The 15,938-nt window shown below is 40.8% G+C and overlaps 2 protein-coding genes across 8 annotated transcripts in view; both read left to right on the plus strand.

The window, feature by feature from the left end:
- LOC111253835 (uncharacterized) overlaps positions 1 to 11,656 on the plus strand; it is a 32,345-nt gene extending 20,689 nt beyond the window's left edge. For all 6 annotated transcript variants that reach the window (XM_022813919.2, XM_086974162.1, XM_086974163.1 and 3 more), the window contains 14 exons: positions 92 to 317; positions 803 to 944; positions 1,258 to 1,443; positions 2,573 to 2,711; positions 3,609 to 3,848; positions 5,537 to 5,810; positions 6,896 to 7,038; positions 7,401 to 7,632; positions 7,847 to 8,064; positions 8,419 to 8,496; positions 8,603 to 8,755; positions 8,993 to 9,268; positions 9,417 to 9,750; positions 9,882 to 11,656. In XM_022813919.2, coding sequence (XP_022669654.1) covers positions 92 to 317; positions 803 to 944; positions 1,258 to 1,443; positions 2,573 to 2,711; positions 3,609 to 3,848; positions 5,537 to 5,810; positions 6,896 to 7,038; positions 7,401 to 7,632; positions 7,847 to 8,064; positions 8,419 to 8,496; positions 8,603 to 8,755; positions 8,993 to 9,268; positions 9,417 to 9,750; positions 9,882 to 10,111 — 2,871 coding nt within the window. In that variant the 3' untranslated portion in view covers positions 10,112 to 11,656. The remainder of the gene's footprint in view (positions 1 to 91; positions 318 to 802; positions 945 to 1,257; positions 1,444 to 2,572; positions 2,712 to 3,608; positions 3,849 to 5,536; positions 5,811 to 6,895; positions 7,039 to 7,400; positions 7,633 to 7,846; positions 8,065 to 8,418; positions 8,497 to 8,602; positions 8,756 to 8,992; positions 9,269 to 9,416; positions 9,751 to 9,881) is intronic.
- Positions 11,657 to 13,098: 1,442 nt separating this feature from the next.
- Positions 13,099 to 15,477, plus strand: LOC111254089 (uncharacterized). Of its 2 annotated transcripts, XM_022814591.2 has the most exons (3): positions 13,100 to 13,924; positions 14,342 to 14,473; positions 14,863 to 15,477. In XM_022814591.2, exons 1-3 carry the CDS (start codon positions 13,660 to 13,662, stop codon positions 14,955 to 14,957), a joined length of 492 nt encoding a protein of 163 aa, XP_022670326.1. In that variant the 5' UTR covers positions 13,100 to 13,659; the 3' UTR covers positions 14,958 to 15,477. The 2 variants fall into 2 exon arrangements, with proteins under 2 accessions (XP_086831236.1, XP_022670326.1); XM_086975110.1 differs by having other exon boundaries at positions 13,099 to 14,473.
- Positions 15,478 to 15,938: the final 461 nt, after the last annotated feature.

The raw sequence follows: 15,938 nt of genomic DNA on the forward strand, positions 1-15,938 counted from the left end.
ACTAAACTTCATATTTTCTGAAAACACTACCATCACGCCCTGTTCCATCCTGTCACCAACATCGGCCATCTGTCCTTGGCTTTCGTTACAGGTTCACAACCTTCTTGCCGCGAGCGGCTTTGATAATGTGGACGTTCAGCTCCGTCAAATGCTGGGCGACTCTGACTCTGTTACTTCGGATAATGGAAACCATGAAGCGCTAAATCTGCAGCAGCTCGAGCTGTTGTGTGCGGCAAGTCCGGAAAGCGGCGCAGGCCCCGACGAACACGACTACGACTCAGTCGACGACGCAGACCACTATGATTACTATATCGGCGGTATATGCGATAATTAAACACTGGCTGGCTTGTTTTAGCTAGTTTACCTTTAAATAAAGTCGGTTTCCAAACGAATATCATAGGTATTCTCTTTACAACAACTCTTACTGGGCTATCTTTTATCGTTTTGCCTTTTAAATGATTTGGGAAATTTTTGCTTAAGTCTGACCTGAAATCCGTGCAGCTGAATAAAATTACGCTGACAATTGTATACACTTTTTCTCGAAGGAATGAGGTCGATTTTTAACGAAGCTTCAGAACAATACTACGATGTTCTGTGTTGAAAACCATGTATTGTATGGTTTTCAGTCGGCAAGGTCGTACGTATTATCGCTACCGTACAGCAAAAAGCTGAGGCTGTTTTTCAGAATCTCATTACGGCAACTGCTATGGTTTCAACGCTTACTTAACATATATTAGTCACTGAAACGATCGTTTATGAAGCGCAAATAACCTATATATTATACGGCGCTTTTTTATTTCAGATCCGATTAAGGAACTAGAGGTAATTCCCGAGGAGGACCTGGAAGAACAATATTATGAAGAACCCCAGCGGAGAAAAATTCAGCCCCTTCGTACCTCGTCCATACATCATCCACACCTCCCTATGAGAACCCCTTCTCCCCGGTATGACAATATGAAATAGGACTTGTTTGTGACTACAACATTTTCGGCACCACCTTGGCCGTAAATGCTATGCATGGCCTCCTATTGAAACATTGCTGTACATGGTGTGCTTATATATATATAATATCAGATTATTTGAGTCTTACACACTGGTGGACAGATGTTGGACCATTGAATACCTCACGATGTTATCTAATGTGCAAAATTTGTACTTGATAATGGCATTTTAACGTCGATCAGACGTCAGTGTGATAAATATAAACGCGGCTTCGTTGGATAAATCTAACGTTTTGTATTTGGCTGGTTATTTTAGGTTAGGCTCGCCAAGGCACGTAGAGTCCGACTCTAATTCGGAGAGTTCCGAGACGAACTCAGTTAACACGGTTGTCACTGAGATCCGCCAACAATTTTCCCGACAGCAGCAACAAAGTTTACATAACCTTGACAGCGGTCACAACAATCCGAATTTAAGTAGCCACACCGCCGATCAGCATCAACGGTATCTGACCGACGGCATTCTTCTCGTTACATTGTATTACAGAAAGCTAGTCTACGCTCGAGATAAGCATAAAATATATAGTAAAAGCAAAGTAGGTCGATTCCCGTTCGAGGCACAGTCGCTTAAAGCACCTAAAAGGAAAACATTTTTTTAGGTGTTTTAAAGGATTTAGCTTTTGAAACACCTAGGACGCCATACATTGTACATTTAAAAAAGCTATAAGATTAATTCGCATAGATTTATTGATGGCACCGAACGACCCTCACAAGAGAATCTCTACTTTGTCTCCTCGTTATAGAACTATAGAAGAAGATAATTGTAGCATTTTACTAAATAACTTTGTGCTCGGACGGGCAGTACATGCAACAGAAACGACTGATCAGGACTGACTAGGGCATCGTTCTGTGTATACACATATGTCTATGTGCATGTGCAGAACATTCACTAGCTTAGTATAATAGACTGGTTCAAATGACGGTGAGAAACACAAGCTAAAGCCAATATTCTTAAATGTACTTCGAAGAAACCGCTGTTACTAGTAATACCGTAGGCTTTTATTATTTGCTGTATACATAGAGAGATTGCTTATTGATTGTAATAGGTGGGACTATAAAAGTGGCTCGATTTTGGAGAACCTACATTGACTGCCCTGCAGTAGATATGAATCGGTGCGACCAGTCCACTGTTCTCAGCCTTTAGCTTTGAAACATTTTACGACAGCTAAACGATCACTTGTTTGAGTCATCACAATATTTCCATGGCACCAACCTAAAAACGCCAACTAGATTGTCGTTTAGGCAGTCATCATTGGGCGTTACGTTTGTCATTGGTGGATGTAGGTCAAATGTAACCTAACGTACGTGTGTTATGAATCTCGACGTTCGTTCTATCGCGGGTCTGACTAGAGTATTGGGCGTATCGTAATCTGGGAGTCGACACTCATAGTTTTTACGTACGAATTGTTTTTGAGTTCGGTATCTGCCAGTAGATGGAGGCATTTTCTCAGTGAAAATATCTAGCGGTATTGTAACATACTGGATTCATCATTAATACGGTTTTTGCAACTGAATTTCGATCAAGGCTTGTTTCAACTAAACATTTATCCTATATATAATAACATTGTTTGTAGGTTGTTCGAGGAGCGGGCAGAGAAAGTGCGTTCAGCAGTGGAAAAACTCATTCGAGACCATCAGCCAAAAATATCGCATTCCACAAACCTGCTCAACCTTATCAAGAACTTCGAAAATATCGCCAAGAATAACGAGAAGGTGCATAAGTTCAATACGGCTGTTGTAATTTAAGTTGGGCTATTTCAGCAACTGTATACGATGCAATATTTTTAGAACTTAAAATTCTTGCCAACTGCGAATTTGCTCAAGGCAAAAAGAACAGTATTCACTTACCAATAATGTGATAAGTTTCGTATAAACGGGATTGTCCGCTAGGGTTTCGCGTAACGTAATGAAGCGTACAATATTTACTTGTAAACTTTAGCTGTTTATTACAAGCCTCTATAAGGTAAGTTTACTGAGATAAGACAATAAAAAAGTTCGAATATTCGAGCCTTGACTAACGCATCGCTGGGAAAATAAGACAAGTCTATGCCGAATCATTTTCTTTGGTAACGAAGTGTCCTCATCGTATCATAGAATCTGTGGTCGAAAGACACATGTAATAGAGTATCCAAACACCCATAACAATTCTTGCATGAAGCTTTTGAATTGGGTGCGACTTCTACATCAAATCGTATTGGCACTCGTTGGCATTTTCAATGTGGTAGGACAATAATTTCTGTTGTCCTATTTTGCGCCTTGACTGTTAACCAGGCAAAAAGTTTTGTACTAATGAACCCAACGTAGGACAGTTGAACCTTGGATAAATTGTACTAGACAGCTACACCTTCGAAATGTTGCTCATACGCATGGAGACTGCCGGGTTACGCGGCCAGCGATGTGGTCGCGTGAACTTGGCTGGTAGAAACAGCATTTACCGCCCGTTTATGTCTTGATCACAAACTAGTGTTGTGTTTAGTACATGTGCTTAAACGACATTTTGTTTGCGATGATCTGTATATGCAGAACCCGTTAACATGCTGAACTTTTTTTACTATGTACAATTTCAAACGACTGGTGGCATTTCTTCTAACGCAAGTAGGCGATTTATAGGTTTTGGAAAAGATTCGTCACCGATCGGCGCCACCGCGACGTAAAATTGTGTCGTCTACGTCCTACATCAGCCAAGAAGCCGAACACGAACAGGAACGTTCACCAGCTGTAACTCTTCTAAATCCTGTTACGGTATCAATGTTAAGTCAACAGTCGCACCTGCTAGATCACTCGTCGCCTACACTTAAACCGTTTAATCTAACCTCGCCACGAAAAAGTGCAGCTTCTTTTGCTAGAGAGGTACGACAATCTCATCCATCATCCGCATGGCATCGATTAACTTAACTATTAATACGTAATTACTGGCTTTGTAAATCTAGCTCACCCAATGGCTAGTATTACGACGCTGATGTTTACGGCACGAAGATTGTGCCCCAACACTGGCTCAGAGCGTGGATTTCCGTTGGGAACCCTATTCCTAGGTTAACGTAGCCTGTACTGGCCTGCGCTTAATTAAGCAGTTATTGTTATTGTTCTCTTCCTGAATGGGTTCTTGTGTCGGAAGCCTTTTGCTGTTCTGAATGCACGTCAATACAGGACACCTAGCAGAAAGGTAATTGCTAGATGTAAGAGCTAGATTTCTGAAAGATTTGGCGACAGGAAACCATTGCTAAAGCTTGTTGAAACGTTAAACGATAAGAGTCGTCATTTTTTTTGCCGACGTCAGTTCGGTGGGTAAAGTGCAACGATGGACGGAACGCGATATCAAAAGTGCAGTGTTTTTACCATGAATGATGATATTCAGGCCGCTTTATGACTATATGGATTTGAAGAATAAACGGTTTTGAATGTTTATATTAGGTAGTATTTCAATAGAGCGTACAACGGAATAACAAAAAAAATCACATTGCTATGTAACTGATCGGAAGTTCAATATCTGATCGAGGCTTGCCATTGCACATAATAGATAATATGTAGGCAAGGTAACAGGATTTGACTGGTGTGTATATGATCCAGGGATGATATCCTTTTATTACGCTACTGTAGAATGAACAGACGCTGATAACGTTGCAGATTTATTGAAGTACTTGTGGAAAAGCTGTTACTGTGTATCAGGTAATTGGAAAAAACAAGTATTTGTTCGAAAAAAAAAGGATTCGAACCTAGGCAATACGTAATTATACTTAATCAATCCAAAATATTCAGATACCATGAAGCGAAAGATCAAAAGTCGCTTCAGGTTCGATCAAAAGAGTCCCTTAACGGGCAGTGACGCCCAACACCGCCAGAAAATTATCCGATTGGGACAACTTAGAAATTTTCTTTCTCAAGACAACATGAAAACAGCGTCAGGCTTCATGGAAAAATGAAGCTCAGCTGCGTGCTTTAACGTGCAGCGGGCTGTACGTGTACGTGGCTTGAGTTCGCAGACGTGACGAACTGATAACACAATTATAGGAAAATCAACATGGAGTGGGCACTCATAACAACAAGGTGCAATGCACTACGCTTTTGGTCATTCACTAGCTGACACAATTAAATCAATAGAAACTCTGTTTTATGAGGCTAATGTAGTTGTAAAGGCAGAACAAAAAAAAGTTAGCACAAGTTAATGGTTTTTTTACGGAAATTGAAATGTTCAGAAGCTAGTCAACCTCATGCGTAGTAGGTATCTTTAGATATCAGGTCTTTTTCGAAATAGATGTCTTGCGTTGAGTAGTAATGAAATGTCTCAGTCTATCTCTGCTGTACAGGTCCTGTCGATTGATTTGTTGTAATTTTTCCTTGAACTGATGTACATTGGATTGTCGTCGTCCGTTGAGTACAGATGCGTGACACTGCAGCGTCTACTTCGAATGCCGTAAACCGTTCTATAACAGTGAGAACGGCATTGACTTCAAGATCAGTGCGTTTCCACAAAGTATAACACTTTGTAACAAAGTTACATTCAATTCAGCAGTGGGTATAATCAATTTTTTCGATTCCAGAGCATTTTAGAACAGAGCTTGGAAGAAGTGATGAAGCCGCTGACAGTACAGCGGCTGGAGCTGCCTTCAAGTGACAAGCTACATGAGTCTGCAAACAAAAGCCCGTCCGAGAAGTCTCTCAAGATGAAAGAAACTCGACTAACAACCCGACAAGGTTTTAGTGCCACCCTCAAAGATCAGTTAGAAAGGGTGACGCTTGGCAGATTTGGTCAGTGTCAAATGGATAATATTAACCGCCTTGAGGAGCGACTTAATGGAACTCTAAAGTCCATCGGTGAGTTCGGCTTGAGCGAAGTTACAACAAAATAAGGCCAGAACGAAACAGGCAACACGAAAATTACATATCGCATTTCGTGTATGCACGGCGTTCGGGGGAACTTATCGTCGCGGGGTCAATTCGAAGGCCTAACCCAACTGAACGTTAGTCCTAATTTGTTATCTTTAAGTATGTTGAAGGGGTTAAAGCCGTTATGATTGACCGTTTTTGCATAAAGCGTCAAAAACTACAGTCACTACACATACCAACCATCGACGCCATTTTCAATTTCATGTAGCCCAACAATGCGTGTGAGACGTTTTTTTGACGTCTATGCGGTATAAGAAATGGAAAAAAAATTGGTGGATTATTATAATGAATGGCCACTGTGAATTGAGGCAATAGTAATTCCGTGCTTGTGGTTACTGTCTTAGTCGCCGGATCGAGATAGACATATGTTTTAGCATGCAGCTGTATGAGACAAATGTAGGAAGCTGTTCATTTTGGCATATAACGTTAAAACACGGTTAATGAAGAGTTACTGTTGCTAATGCTACTAGCAACAGTAACTCTTACCATATGTTCCATGAACAAAAAAGTTTAACGGTCTGAAAAAGCCTTAACATGCAATAGGCCTGAGAGACGAGCTTATTTTGATAGCTCAGTTGGTGACAAATATTTCCCCTTTAGAATCAATTACGAATTTCTGCGTTCAATTTAGGATTATAAGCAAGGACATTTTGCGCCCTTATCTACTCACTTTTCGAGCCATTTGCAGTTTATTTTCGATTGTATAGCTTCCGGTCGAATGAAGACGCAATCGGGGATCTCGGTAGTAATTAGTATTTATCATGAAGGTATTGGATGACAGCAGATGTTTTTTTCTGCATCTCAACAGCGATGCTCTTACCGCTATGATAAAGTCTCCTTGTGATTATATCAAAAAGTACTATTTGTTTAGTGCTAGGAATAGCGAAAGAATTTGTGCCAAATTATCCTCAAAAACCTAAATATTACCGCTAAAGTGCCTACATAAATGTTGCATATATCTTGCATCCTACGTAGTCGAAAATAACTCTGTTGTCGTTTTTTTCTTTTGTCAGTAAACGGCGACGATACGGTGGTTGGAGCTCAGGCTCTTGTTGATAATTCCAATGATCCTCTTGATTCACTGGCAAACTCAAAGATCAAATCTCTCAGTTCGACGAATCTTTGTGGCAGTGAGGCACTGATACCTCTTCTCAAGGTAGGCTATCGTCACGACTGTTTGTCCTTTCTAGCCTATTTATTTGCTTGAAAAGTACAAACATTGGGCCGTCAGTCCTGTTAACGTATTGCTTCTTAAATGTTTGATTTGATTAATTTTAAACTGCGACAGCAACTGCAGAGTCCTCTGAGCGCATCTTATTTTCGCAAAAAAAAAGGCACATATACAGTTAATGCATCGTAACGTCACGGAAGATATTTTTCCTTTATATTAAAATCGTCCATGATATACTAAACGTACAATCAATCTTCTAAGTTCAGTTTTATTATATTCATTTTACATATTACTGTGCGTTCAAGAGACAGAGGCTTCCGATAAATGGTAGTCTTTTCTATTTGTAGGACATGTACACCTTGCAGGATATAGCAGAGCGGCCAAGTCCCCCTGAGATGAAAGGCTATGCGCATATTGTGCTTAATTCCAAATTTCGCGAAAAATTTCTACACCTCAAAGATGGGCGTATCCACGTGTTCGAGGGAGAGTTTACTCAACGACCGCTACAAAAGGTGGACCTCACCGGAAAATGTATTCTACAACTTCTCGACGATCGGAGTATCGGCCTCGACTTCTCGTGTAAGCAAAAGGATTGCTCTATGCAGGAAAGTTGTCCGTCCATTTGAATCCAACGTCAGTAAAGATAATTATCTATTATAGCCTAGCAAGACTTCAGTTACCTATACTGACCCCGTTGGAGGAAAATGTAGAAAATGAAGTGATCGTTCTCAAGAATCTCATTGGAATAATTAAAGTTGCACACCATAAACAGCGACTTTTTCCCTTCTCGCAGCGTCGGCGAGTCCCGTGAGTGCAACGGTACTTCAGTTGAGCTCAACAAAAGAGCGAGATGAATGGTATCGCCATTTGATGGCTCATGCTGACATCTCGCTTAACTTTGTTGTTCCCTCAAGCCGGCCGTTGAGCAGTCACAAAAGATGTCTTGTACTTGACCTTGGATCCTGCTCCGTTCGCGCCGGCATTCTCATGGACCAGGCAACATTACCGCAGGTTAATTGAATGAAAAACAGTAGATAGCTACCTAACGATGAAACCATATTTGGCAAATTTAACCAGGACCACTAATGAACTAACACAGTTGTATCAGAGTAGTCTTGTATTAAAGCACTATTAGCTTAATTATGCTGGCTTAGAATGTTTCAACGTAAGTCTTTTATCCTAAAAAACCTACCTGTGTACGAAAGCATAGATTAACGGCTGAGTAAGACGCGAGTGCTTTGTCCGTCTTTCTAAGCAGAAACACTGAGTATGTGTAATGCAGTACGCCGTAGAATCAAGCTTAAATCTCCTGTTTGATCGCCCTTCAATGATCTAGAAGTCTCAAAATTATGAATGTCATCGCAGGTATACTTCCCATCCTTTTTGGCCATTGACAAGACGTCAAAAAGGGCGTATTTTGGAGAGGATGCGCTCAACGAAAACGTAAGTTAACTGTTTACTTTGCCGCGTATAAACATATCTACGCTTGTGCGCACCTTAAACATAATCCGTTTGGTTCTGTTTAACTACGCCTTAATATGTCCTTTAGATTCGTAAGAACTGCCGCCTCATCTTTCCTCTGGCCTCCGTGGACAAGGTGACAAAGCTGACTATGGACACAACCTATTTGACACACCTTGTCAACAAAGTTCTTAAGGATCTTCGTCTCAGTCAGGCAGAGCTGACAGAATACAATGTTCAGGTGAACACATACAGAGGAGGGTTGGACTGCTTTGAAAACTTTCAGAATGCTATCCAACGGATATAATAATTATTAAGTTACGGGAAAAAAAGGAGTACCTTACTTAGGCAATCAATTGGCTCATATTCGCGGAGCCGAAAAATCACACGATGAGTTATAGCAATATTTTATTATTAATTCGTTATTATCCTTATGTTCCTCTTAGGATAACGAATACGTTTTCTGGTGCTCATGCAGGTCATCCTTCCACAGACATATAGTCTATCGACGCAAGCAGCAATTGCTAAGTTCTTCTTGGAGGATCTGGGTGTCAAAGGTTTGAATATTACACATCAAGCTATTTGTGCGCTCTACGCATACAATACGACATCAGGGATCGTAGTGGATATTGGCAACCGTCTTGACATCTTGCCAATCGCTGACGGCTACGTAGTTGACTCCGGTGTTTCCCGGCTACTCAATGGAGACCAAAAAATTATTCAAAACCTCGCGCATGAACTAGCCCAGAAAAGGGTATGTATCAAAAGAATAAGATGACGACGACACGCGTCGTAGCGAATCGTTGGTAGCGGCTCGAGAAACAATTCGACAGGAAGTGCTGTCATTGGTAGGAAGAAACATTTCGCGTACGTCAGGATTGACACTTTGATTTATTTTGCAGGTGTCTTTGTTTAATCCATTGGACGTATATATGTTACGGCACATATTTCAAGAACTGTGTTACGTCGCGCCTGACTATGTCTCCGAATTACAACAATTCAATTCGAATCCTACTTCCTTTTCAAAAGCTGTCCAACTGTCTGGTTTGACGCTTTTAACAGGGGCGGACCCAGTTATCGAACTGGACCAAGCGCGTTTTTCGGTAGCAGAAGGTTTATTCCAGCCTCAGATGTGGGGCTTGGATTGCCCAGGCCTCAGCAAACTCATCGCGAAGGCCATTATGCAAAATTCGATTGATATGCGAAAGCAGATGGCGCGGAGCATTTATCTCAGTGGTAAGTCTACAGGGCTTTCATTTTTGTAGCTCAATCAATTAACACGCTAACTATTGCACACGTTTGCATTACTTCAAAAGAAAGCACGTCGATTCTAACCCATTCACCGAAATCTTTCTTTTATTTTGTAGGTGGTCTAACATTACTGTCGGGCCTGCGGGAGCGTATAATCGCTGATGTTTCTCGCCTGGTGCCTTCGGCCCTGAAAGTGGAAGTCCATGCTTCACCCTACCGTCTACATATGGCCTATATTGGAGCGTGCACAATGGCTTCGACAGGCGCGTTTGACAGACAATGCATCACCTACTCGCAATGGCGAAGCGGTCCAGATGACTGCTATAAATCGTGGCACGTCAGTTAGACAGCGGTCGATGCGACTTTAGGCCTCCAGCCTGTTCTGCTGCTGGGGACTAGACACAGGAAAAACTTGGAACTTAGCAGAATTTAGTTTTCGTTACATGATGACCTATCGAGTGACGAAAATGGCGCCGCTAAAAATGGCCATGAATACGTTCAATGATAGCGAACGTCGTTTTTCTTCAACAGCCAGATACAGTAGAAGGAAATGCTCTGTATATATGTGCATATCGATAAGCACCAATACATAATGACTAAAGATGTCTAGATAGCTAGAGAATAATTAACTGCCCCGCATTAGACTGAACGCCAATCTTATTTTGTAATACATAAAAACGTGCGCGTGCGCCTGAATCGTTTAATAACATTACTATATTGTATAACAAAAAGATCACGATAAGGATAAACAGGAAGTCACTATCTACACAAATAATTCGAACGTATTCCATCTTTGTTTGCTAGCGTGCCCTAATATATTATCATATAATGTATGCGGAAAACAACGGAAAACGTTTAGTGGCCATCCAACCTCCCGTAGACAGGTGTGTTCACGGAAGGTACACATATATATATTTGTGATCCACCACCCTGCGGTCCATTGCTTGCTTGCAGCACGTTTAACTAGCTTTTGCAACACCCCAAGGCGTGATTCCGCTTCATTCCTTTAAAAGATCGAAAGCCTGGAGGTACATTATTGCGGCAGGGACACATTGTAATAACGAAGTACAATTTTAAGCGGTTGCTGTCCAGACCTTTCAGCTGATTTTTGCTGGGTAGAAAGCCATTGCATATGTAATGGTAATGCGCAATGGTACGTTTTGTGTCATTTTTTTCATTATTTTCGTTTTTCGACGCTCTGCGTGACGTCAATCATGCGTTTGATGTGCGTACACCGATATATATACATACATAATATACAAACTGTATGCCTAACGAGCATACCGGTACAAACTATCCTGAATCTTGGGTCTTCTCGCAGGTACAATCATTGTACGGCGAAAGGAAGACTTCAAAAGCCGGTTGGACATATAACTATAGATCCGTAGATAACATTTAATGCCATATTATGGGGACGAAAGATGAAATTTCGTCTCGCGGGCGTCTTGATTCATAATCATTAAGTGTTTTAGTTGGCTGTATACGTTACTGAATATTTTGCTATTTAATAGAATGGTTTGTTGGTTTGCTTCCGTGGACCCACGACTGAACCCGCCGCAGAAGACATCATGAGCACTGCTCCTTATGATTTTCTTATAATTTTCATCTATGTCTAACCTGGAAGATAATTATCAATTGACAAAAAACAATCCGGTTTAGTCCTTAAGGTTTTAATATTGTACTAATTCTTCACGATACGTTTGCGTAAAACCATGCGAAATCAGCGTCGGGCACTACGGTCCTGCGTTGAGAATGAAAACCGACTTTGACCTGAGCTATGCCCTACTACTGACATAACCTAAACCGCTGATTTTTGCAACGACAGAATTCATTACATTCTATTGCGACGACATTGTACTATAGCCTGGCAATAAATTTATTTAATAATAAATTGAGAAAGCGTTTTATTTTTACATTCAAATTGGACAAACGAATCAACAAACAAAAAACTTCAAATAGGATTGGCGTTGTAGTGAGGCTTCTCCCAAAAATTTGTTCGCCACCATGTGATACTCATACGATTATCGAAATATACAGGATCAACTTTCCTCGGATCAACTAATAAAGGGACCCGCTCCTGCTTCTCAGCTCCCGCTCTGTATTTGAAAATTCCCCCAACTCTGTAGGTTGGGTAGAATGGATTCATTAGTGCTTAATCAGTCAATATATATGTAGTAGTAAGTGTTAAATGTTAAGGCCAATGTAAATGTCAACTGCAAGCGGGTGGCGTCCTGTCTTCAAAGATGGTCCTCCCCGATTGTTTTAGCAAGTAAAAATACAGTGCATCAAATGTGATACATTATGTCATGCCCTCGCCTGTCGCCCCTCACAGATCTTAGCAGAATGACGTGAGCGCTTTTACTTGCATTGTATCGTCTATAGCTAATTTACAGTAGAGTGTAACCAGAGCTTAAGCCTGACATTGTCTACAGTATAAATGGGCCTTAGCTTCCGTACTTCGTTAACTGCAATTACATTTGTTCAATTCGAAAGCCAAAACTACACATTGAAGTTACATGGAATTGTCAGCGGGCCTTTTTCTTTGCAGAGATAGAATAAATATCCAATTGGTATTAGGTACCTAACAAAGTTTTATTATCACGGTGGCGATGACTAGCTCGTATATGTGGTATTTCTGTCAACCAATCGTAGCTAATCTTCTTTCATGTCTTCGCTCATTCATGAAAACACGATGTTTCCGGCTATTGTTTTTATGCCAAGCGCGTGACGAGCCTTAACGCGCTAGGGCCTTTCCCAGGAACCGACAAGCGAGCGACATTCAGGGCTATTATCCGCTGGCACCAAATACCGCCGACTAATGTAATGAAATAACATCAGCTAGATACGAAAATTATTACGTTAGCTACAAAGCGGCCAATGTACCAAAAGTCTGAAGTCTAATTGCTAACGCGCAATCAATGAAACCAGGTATCTTCATTCGATTCGGAAGATCATTCGATTTATTTACTATACCGCAATGTGGCTTTCCACCAAGCGTTTAACTTAGAGAAACTAAACAAAAAAAAGGAGTGTACAAAGAAACTAAGTTTCACCCATCACTTAGCTTACGATACAAATGGCAAATATGAAGGTCTATTTTCTTTATTACTGCAAGTTTCGATCTAAGCACCGCAAAAACAGCCTGCTGAAGTTCCAGTTGACTCCGACGAAAGCAGCGTTAATTATAGAAGTGTGGTATTAAGCGTGCTTTATCTAAATACTTCTTTTCTATCAAACGAGCAGTAAGACCAGATCACGTCGGCAAAAGCATTACTTAGTCAGCGACATACCGTAACACGCACATCACCGCTTCCACGAAACGGCAATAGCTGCAGTAATTTTCGATCAAAAAGTTTTCGACAACTTTGTTCCCATATGGAACTGTGCTCAACAGGGTGTCTTTACTCACGTAACATTTTCGCGCTAGCAGCTTTGACGAGGTCCCGCCGTCAACCGCGTAACATGCGCGACCGTGGCAAACCCAGAGTAGAGACGCGAATTCGGGAACAAGTTGGAAAGCAGCGCCATGGGAAGAAATGTGATAGAGGCTATCTTGCCCCACGTAGGTGTTCACTATATCCAACTGATCGGAGAATCAACCATGCTTGCCCTCGCTATTAAATTTACCAATAAATCATACATTGTAGGGTTGACGCTAGTTATATATGCATTAGTGAAAGAAAGCCTCGCTGGGGCGCACTTTAGTATTACTTCTGTTTATAGTGTCGTACAAACGACGGACTGTTTGTTCGTTCAATGGCCAGTAAATCATGAAGTCGCAAATATCCTTGGCGAGCTGAATCTTCTCGTGTCCCTTTGTTACCTTCAATTGTTTCGAAGTGCTAACCAAGGCTTCCTAAAGAAGACATCTTTTTACTTCTGCTCATTCTAACGATGCTTCTCATCCGGTACACACTTGTGTTGGCGACGGCAATTGTCGGCAGCGCGTTTGCTTGGTTCGGACCTTTAGCGCCATTCGATGACTATGGAAAGCTTTATGAACTTGGCCTAAGTGGTGGAACGTACTACGGATACCAGTATGTCCCCCGACATCCTGGTCATGCTAATGTGCCAGCAAAACGTGCTGATCTTAATGTATCCATAGCTGTAAAGAAGCCACCTATCGTTCGACAGGCTGCTCCATTTCTTCACGGACAAGGTGAGCCCTTACATGATTTTTACACACCAGTACAACAGCATTACACAAAAAATTTTAGACACCATGCTAAATTTAAAACTGCAGAACCTGTGCACAACCCACTAGAGAAAGAAGCTGGTGTGAAAGCTCTGCCTAAACCTCAAGGAATTCATGGTGAAGAAAGCTTCCAGAGACCCCCGCCTAGAAAAACTAGCTACCATCCTTCTCAACCCAACTTGGCTCATAAAGACTTTTACTTACCGTTGCCAAAAGACGTCGGTATACATGAAGCGGGTCCTCGTGTTGCATTTCATAAAGAAGTCGGTCTTAATGGCCCGATCCTAGCACCAGAACTGATAAAACAATTGGGAGATGTCTTAAACGAAGTTTCTACAGACATACTGCACCACCACGATGGATCTATTAATCCTTTCGTAGGCAAGGGTCAATTCAATGTTGTTTCACGCGCCTTCGAAAGTACGGATGCACGTAAACTTTCCAAGCCTTTCCTTACGCCCGTAACTCGCAACAATAATGGATACGCCTATCACAGAGTCCCATTAGCCCTAGGTAAGTCATTGATATTCTTGTTATGTTTTTAAATATGTATCCTATAACATTCATGCGTGTTAACATATTTGAAAACTTTAGTCCTGTATATCATGAAAACACTACAAAAAAAATTGCTCTTACTTTGTTAACAAATGTACGATAAATTATTACAGGATAGGTATTGTTATCAGTTACGATATCCGGAAGCAATTTTTCATCGTTTGATCAATTCATTTATCAATTCATTTATATTCAATTATCACTGAAGTTAACTTCAAACAGACATTTTATCTATAAACGCACATACTATAACTCTGGCTATAACCAATATGATACTACTGCACGGTGTGAACAGGAAATGTAAACCAAAGCAATTATCTTAAGTTTTTGTATCGCTCCTGTTCCAGTTCAAGGAGGTTTCGTCGGCCACCATCTTGGCATACCCGTTGTGCACGGGATCGTTGAAGCTGGTGTTCCAGTTTCGCTTGCCCCGGGATTGTAGACACTGAATCCGATCTATGAAAGTTGCACAGGGAATCTTTCGAACAGCATACTCTAATCCGATATAGTATACAAACAGCATGTGCCTGTTGTAATGAGAATAGAGAAAAAAAGAAACAGGAATGGTTCTTAAAGTATGCACAAGCTACAAATCTGAGACTCTTCCGTCGTTTTATAATAATAATAATAATAACAAGTTTATAGAAGGAACAGACCTTCGTACATTAAAAAACCACACATATTTGAACCAACTTAGAAAGTAGCTTTAGTCGCTGACCTTCTGTTTGCTGTTTTTGGCCAGATCGGGAAATGTGTAAGTTAACTTGAAACCTTTAAAACTGTCTCTCGCAAACTATGGTTTACTGAAAAATCTTTTTTCCATTTTGCCGTGACTGTATCGTTTGTATTTTATCGTGACTTTGTTATCGCACTAGATGAGTGCACATTCGCGATAAGATATAATATATAAGTCATATGTGATATAATATATACGTTACGAATAAAATATTGCTACTACATTGCGTTGGATGTGTTAAACGAAAGCCTATTTAAGCAGTGTGATATCTACGAAAACCATAATTCCGACATTTTTCTCGATAGACTCCTTTTGCCATGCAGGAGATTTAGACAAAATTCTAACACGGTGATTTTGTCAAGCATAGACCTCTGTTCGCTTGGTACACATGCTTATTATTATCCCATCTACATAAAATGCAGCTATTTCAGCCACAGGCGACTGTCCCAGATGACGACGTTAAATTACTGTGGCGGGATATTATGTCCGAGAATCGGATCGCACATTTGTTATTACATTAAAAACGCCATTAGTTATCTCAAAATGAAAATTCGGTGTAAAAAACTATGTATTAATAGGTTATGTCGTAGTCTGGAGCTTTGTTTTTAAAACGAAACAACTTGTTGATTACAACTAAGAAACGCTTTGATTGGGTCCACCTGTGCAGTAGCCTGGGTATGGCGTAAA

This window comes from Varroa destructor, unplaced genomic scaffold (assembly GCF_002443255.2).
Source record: "Varroa destructor unplaced genomic scaffold, Vdes_3.0 BEIS01000007.1, whole genome shotgun sequence".
In the NCBI taxonomy this organism is placed as follows: domain Eukaryota; kingdom Metazoa; phylum Arthropoda; class Arachnida; order Mesostigmata; family Varroidae; genus Varroa; species Varroa destructor.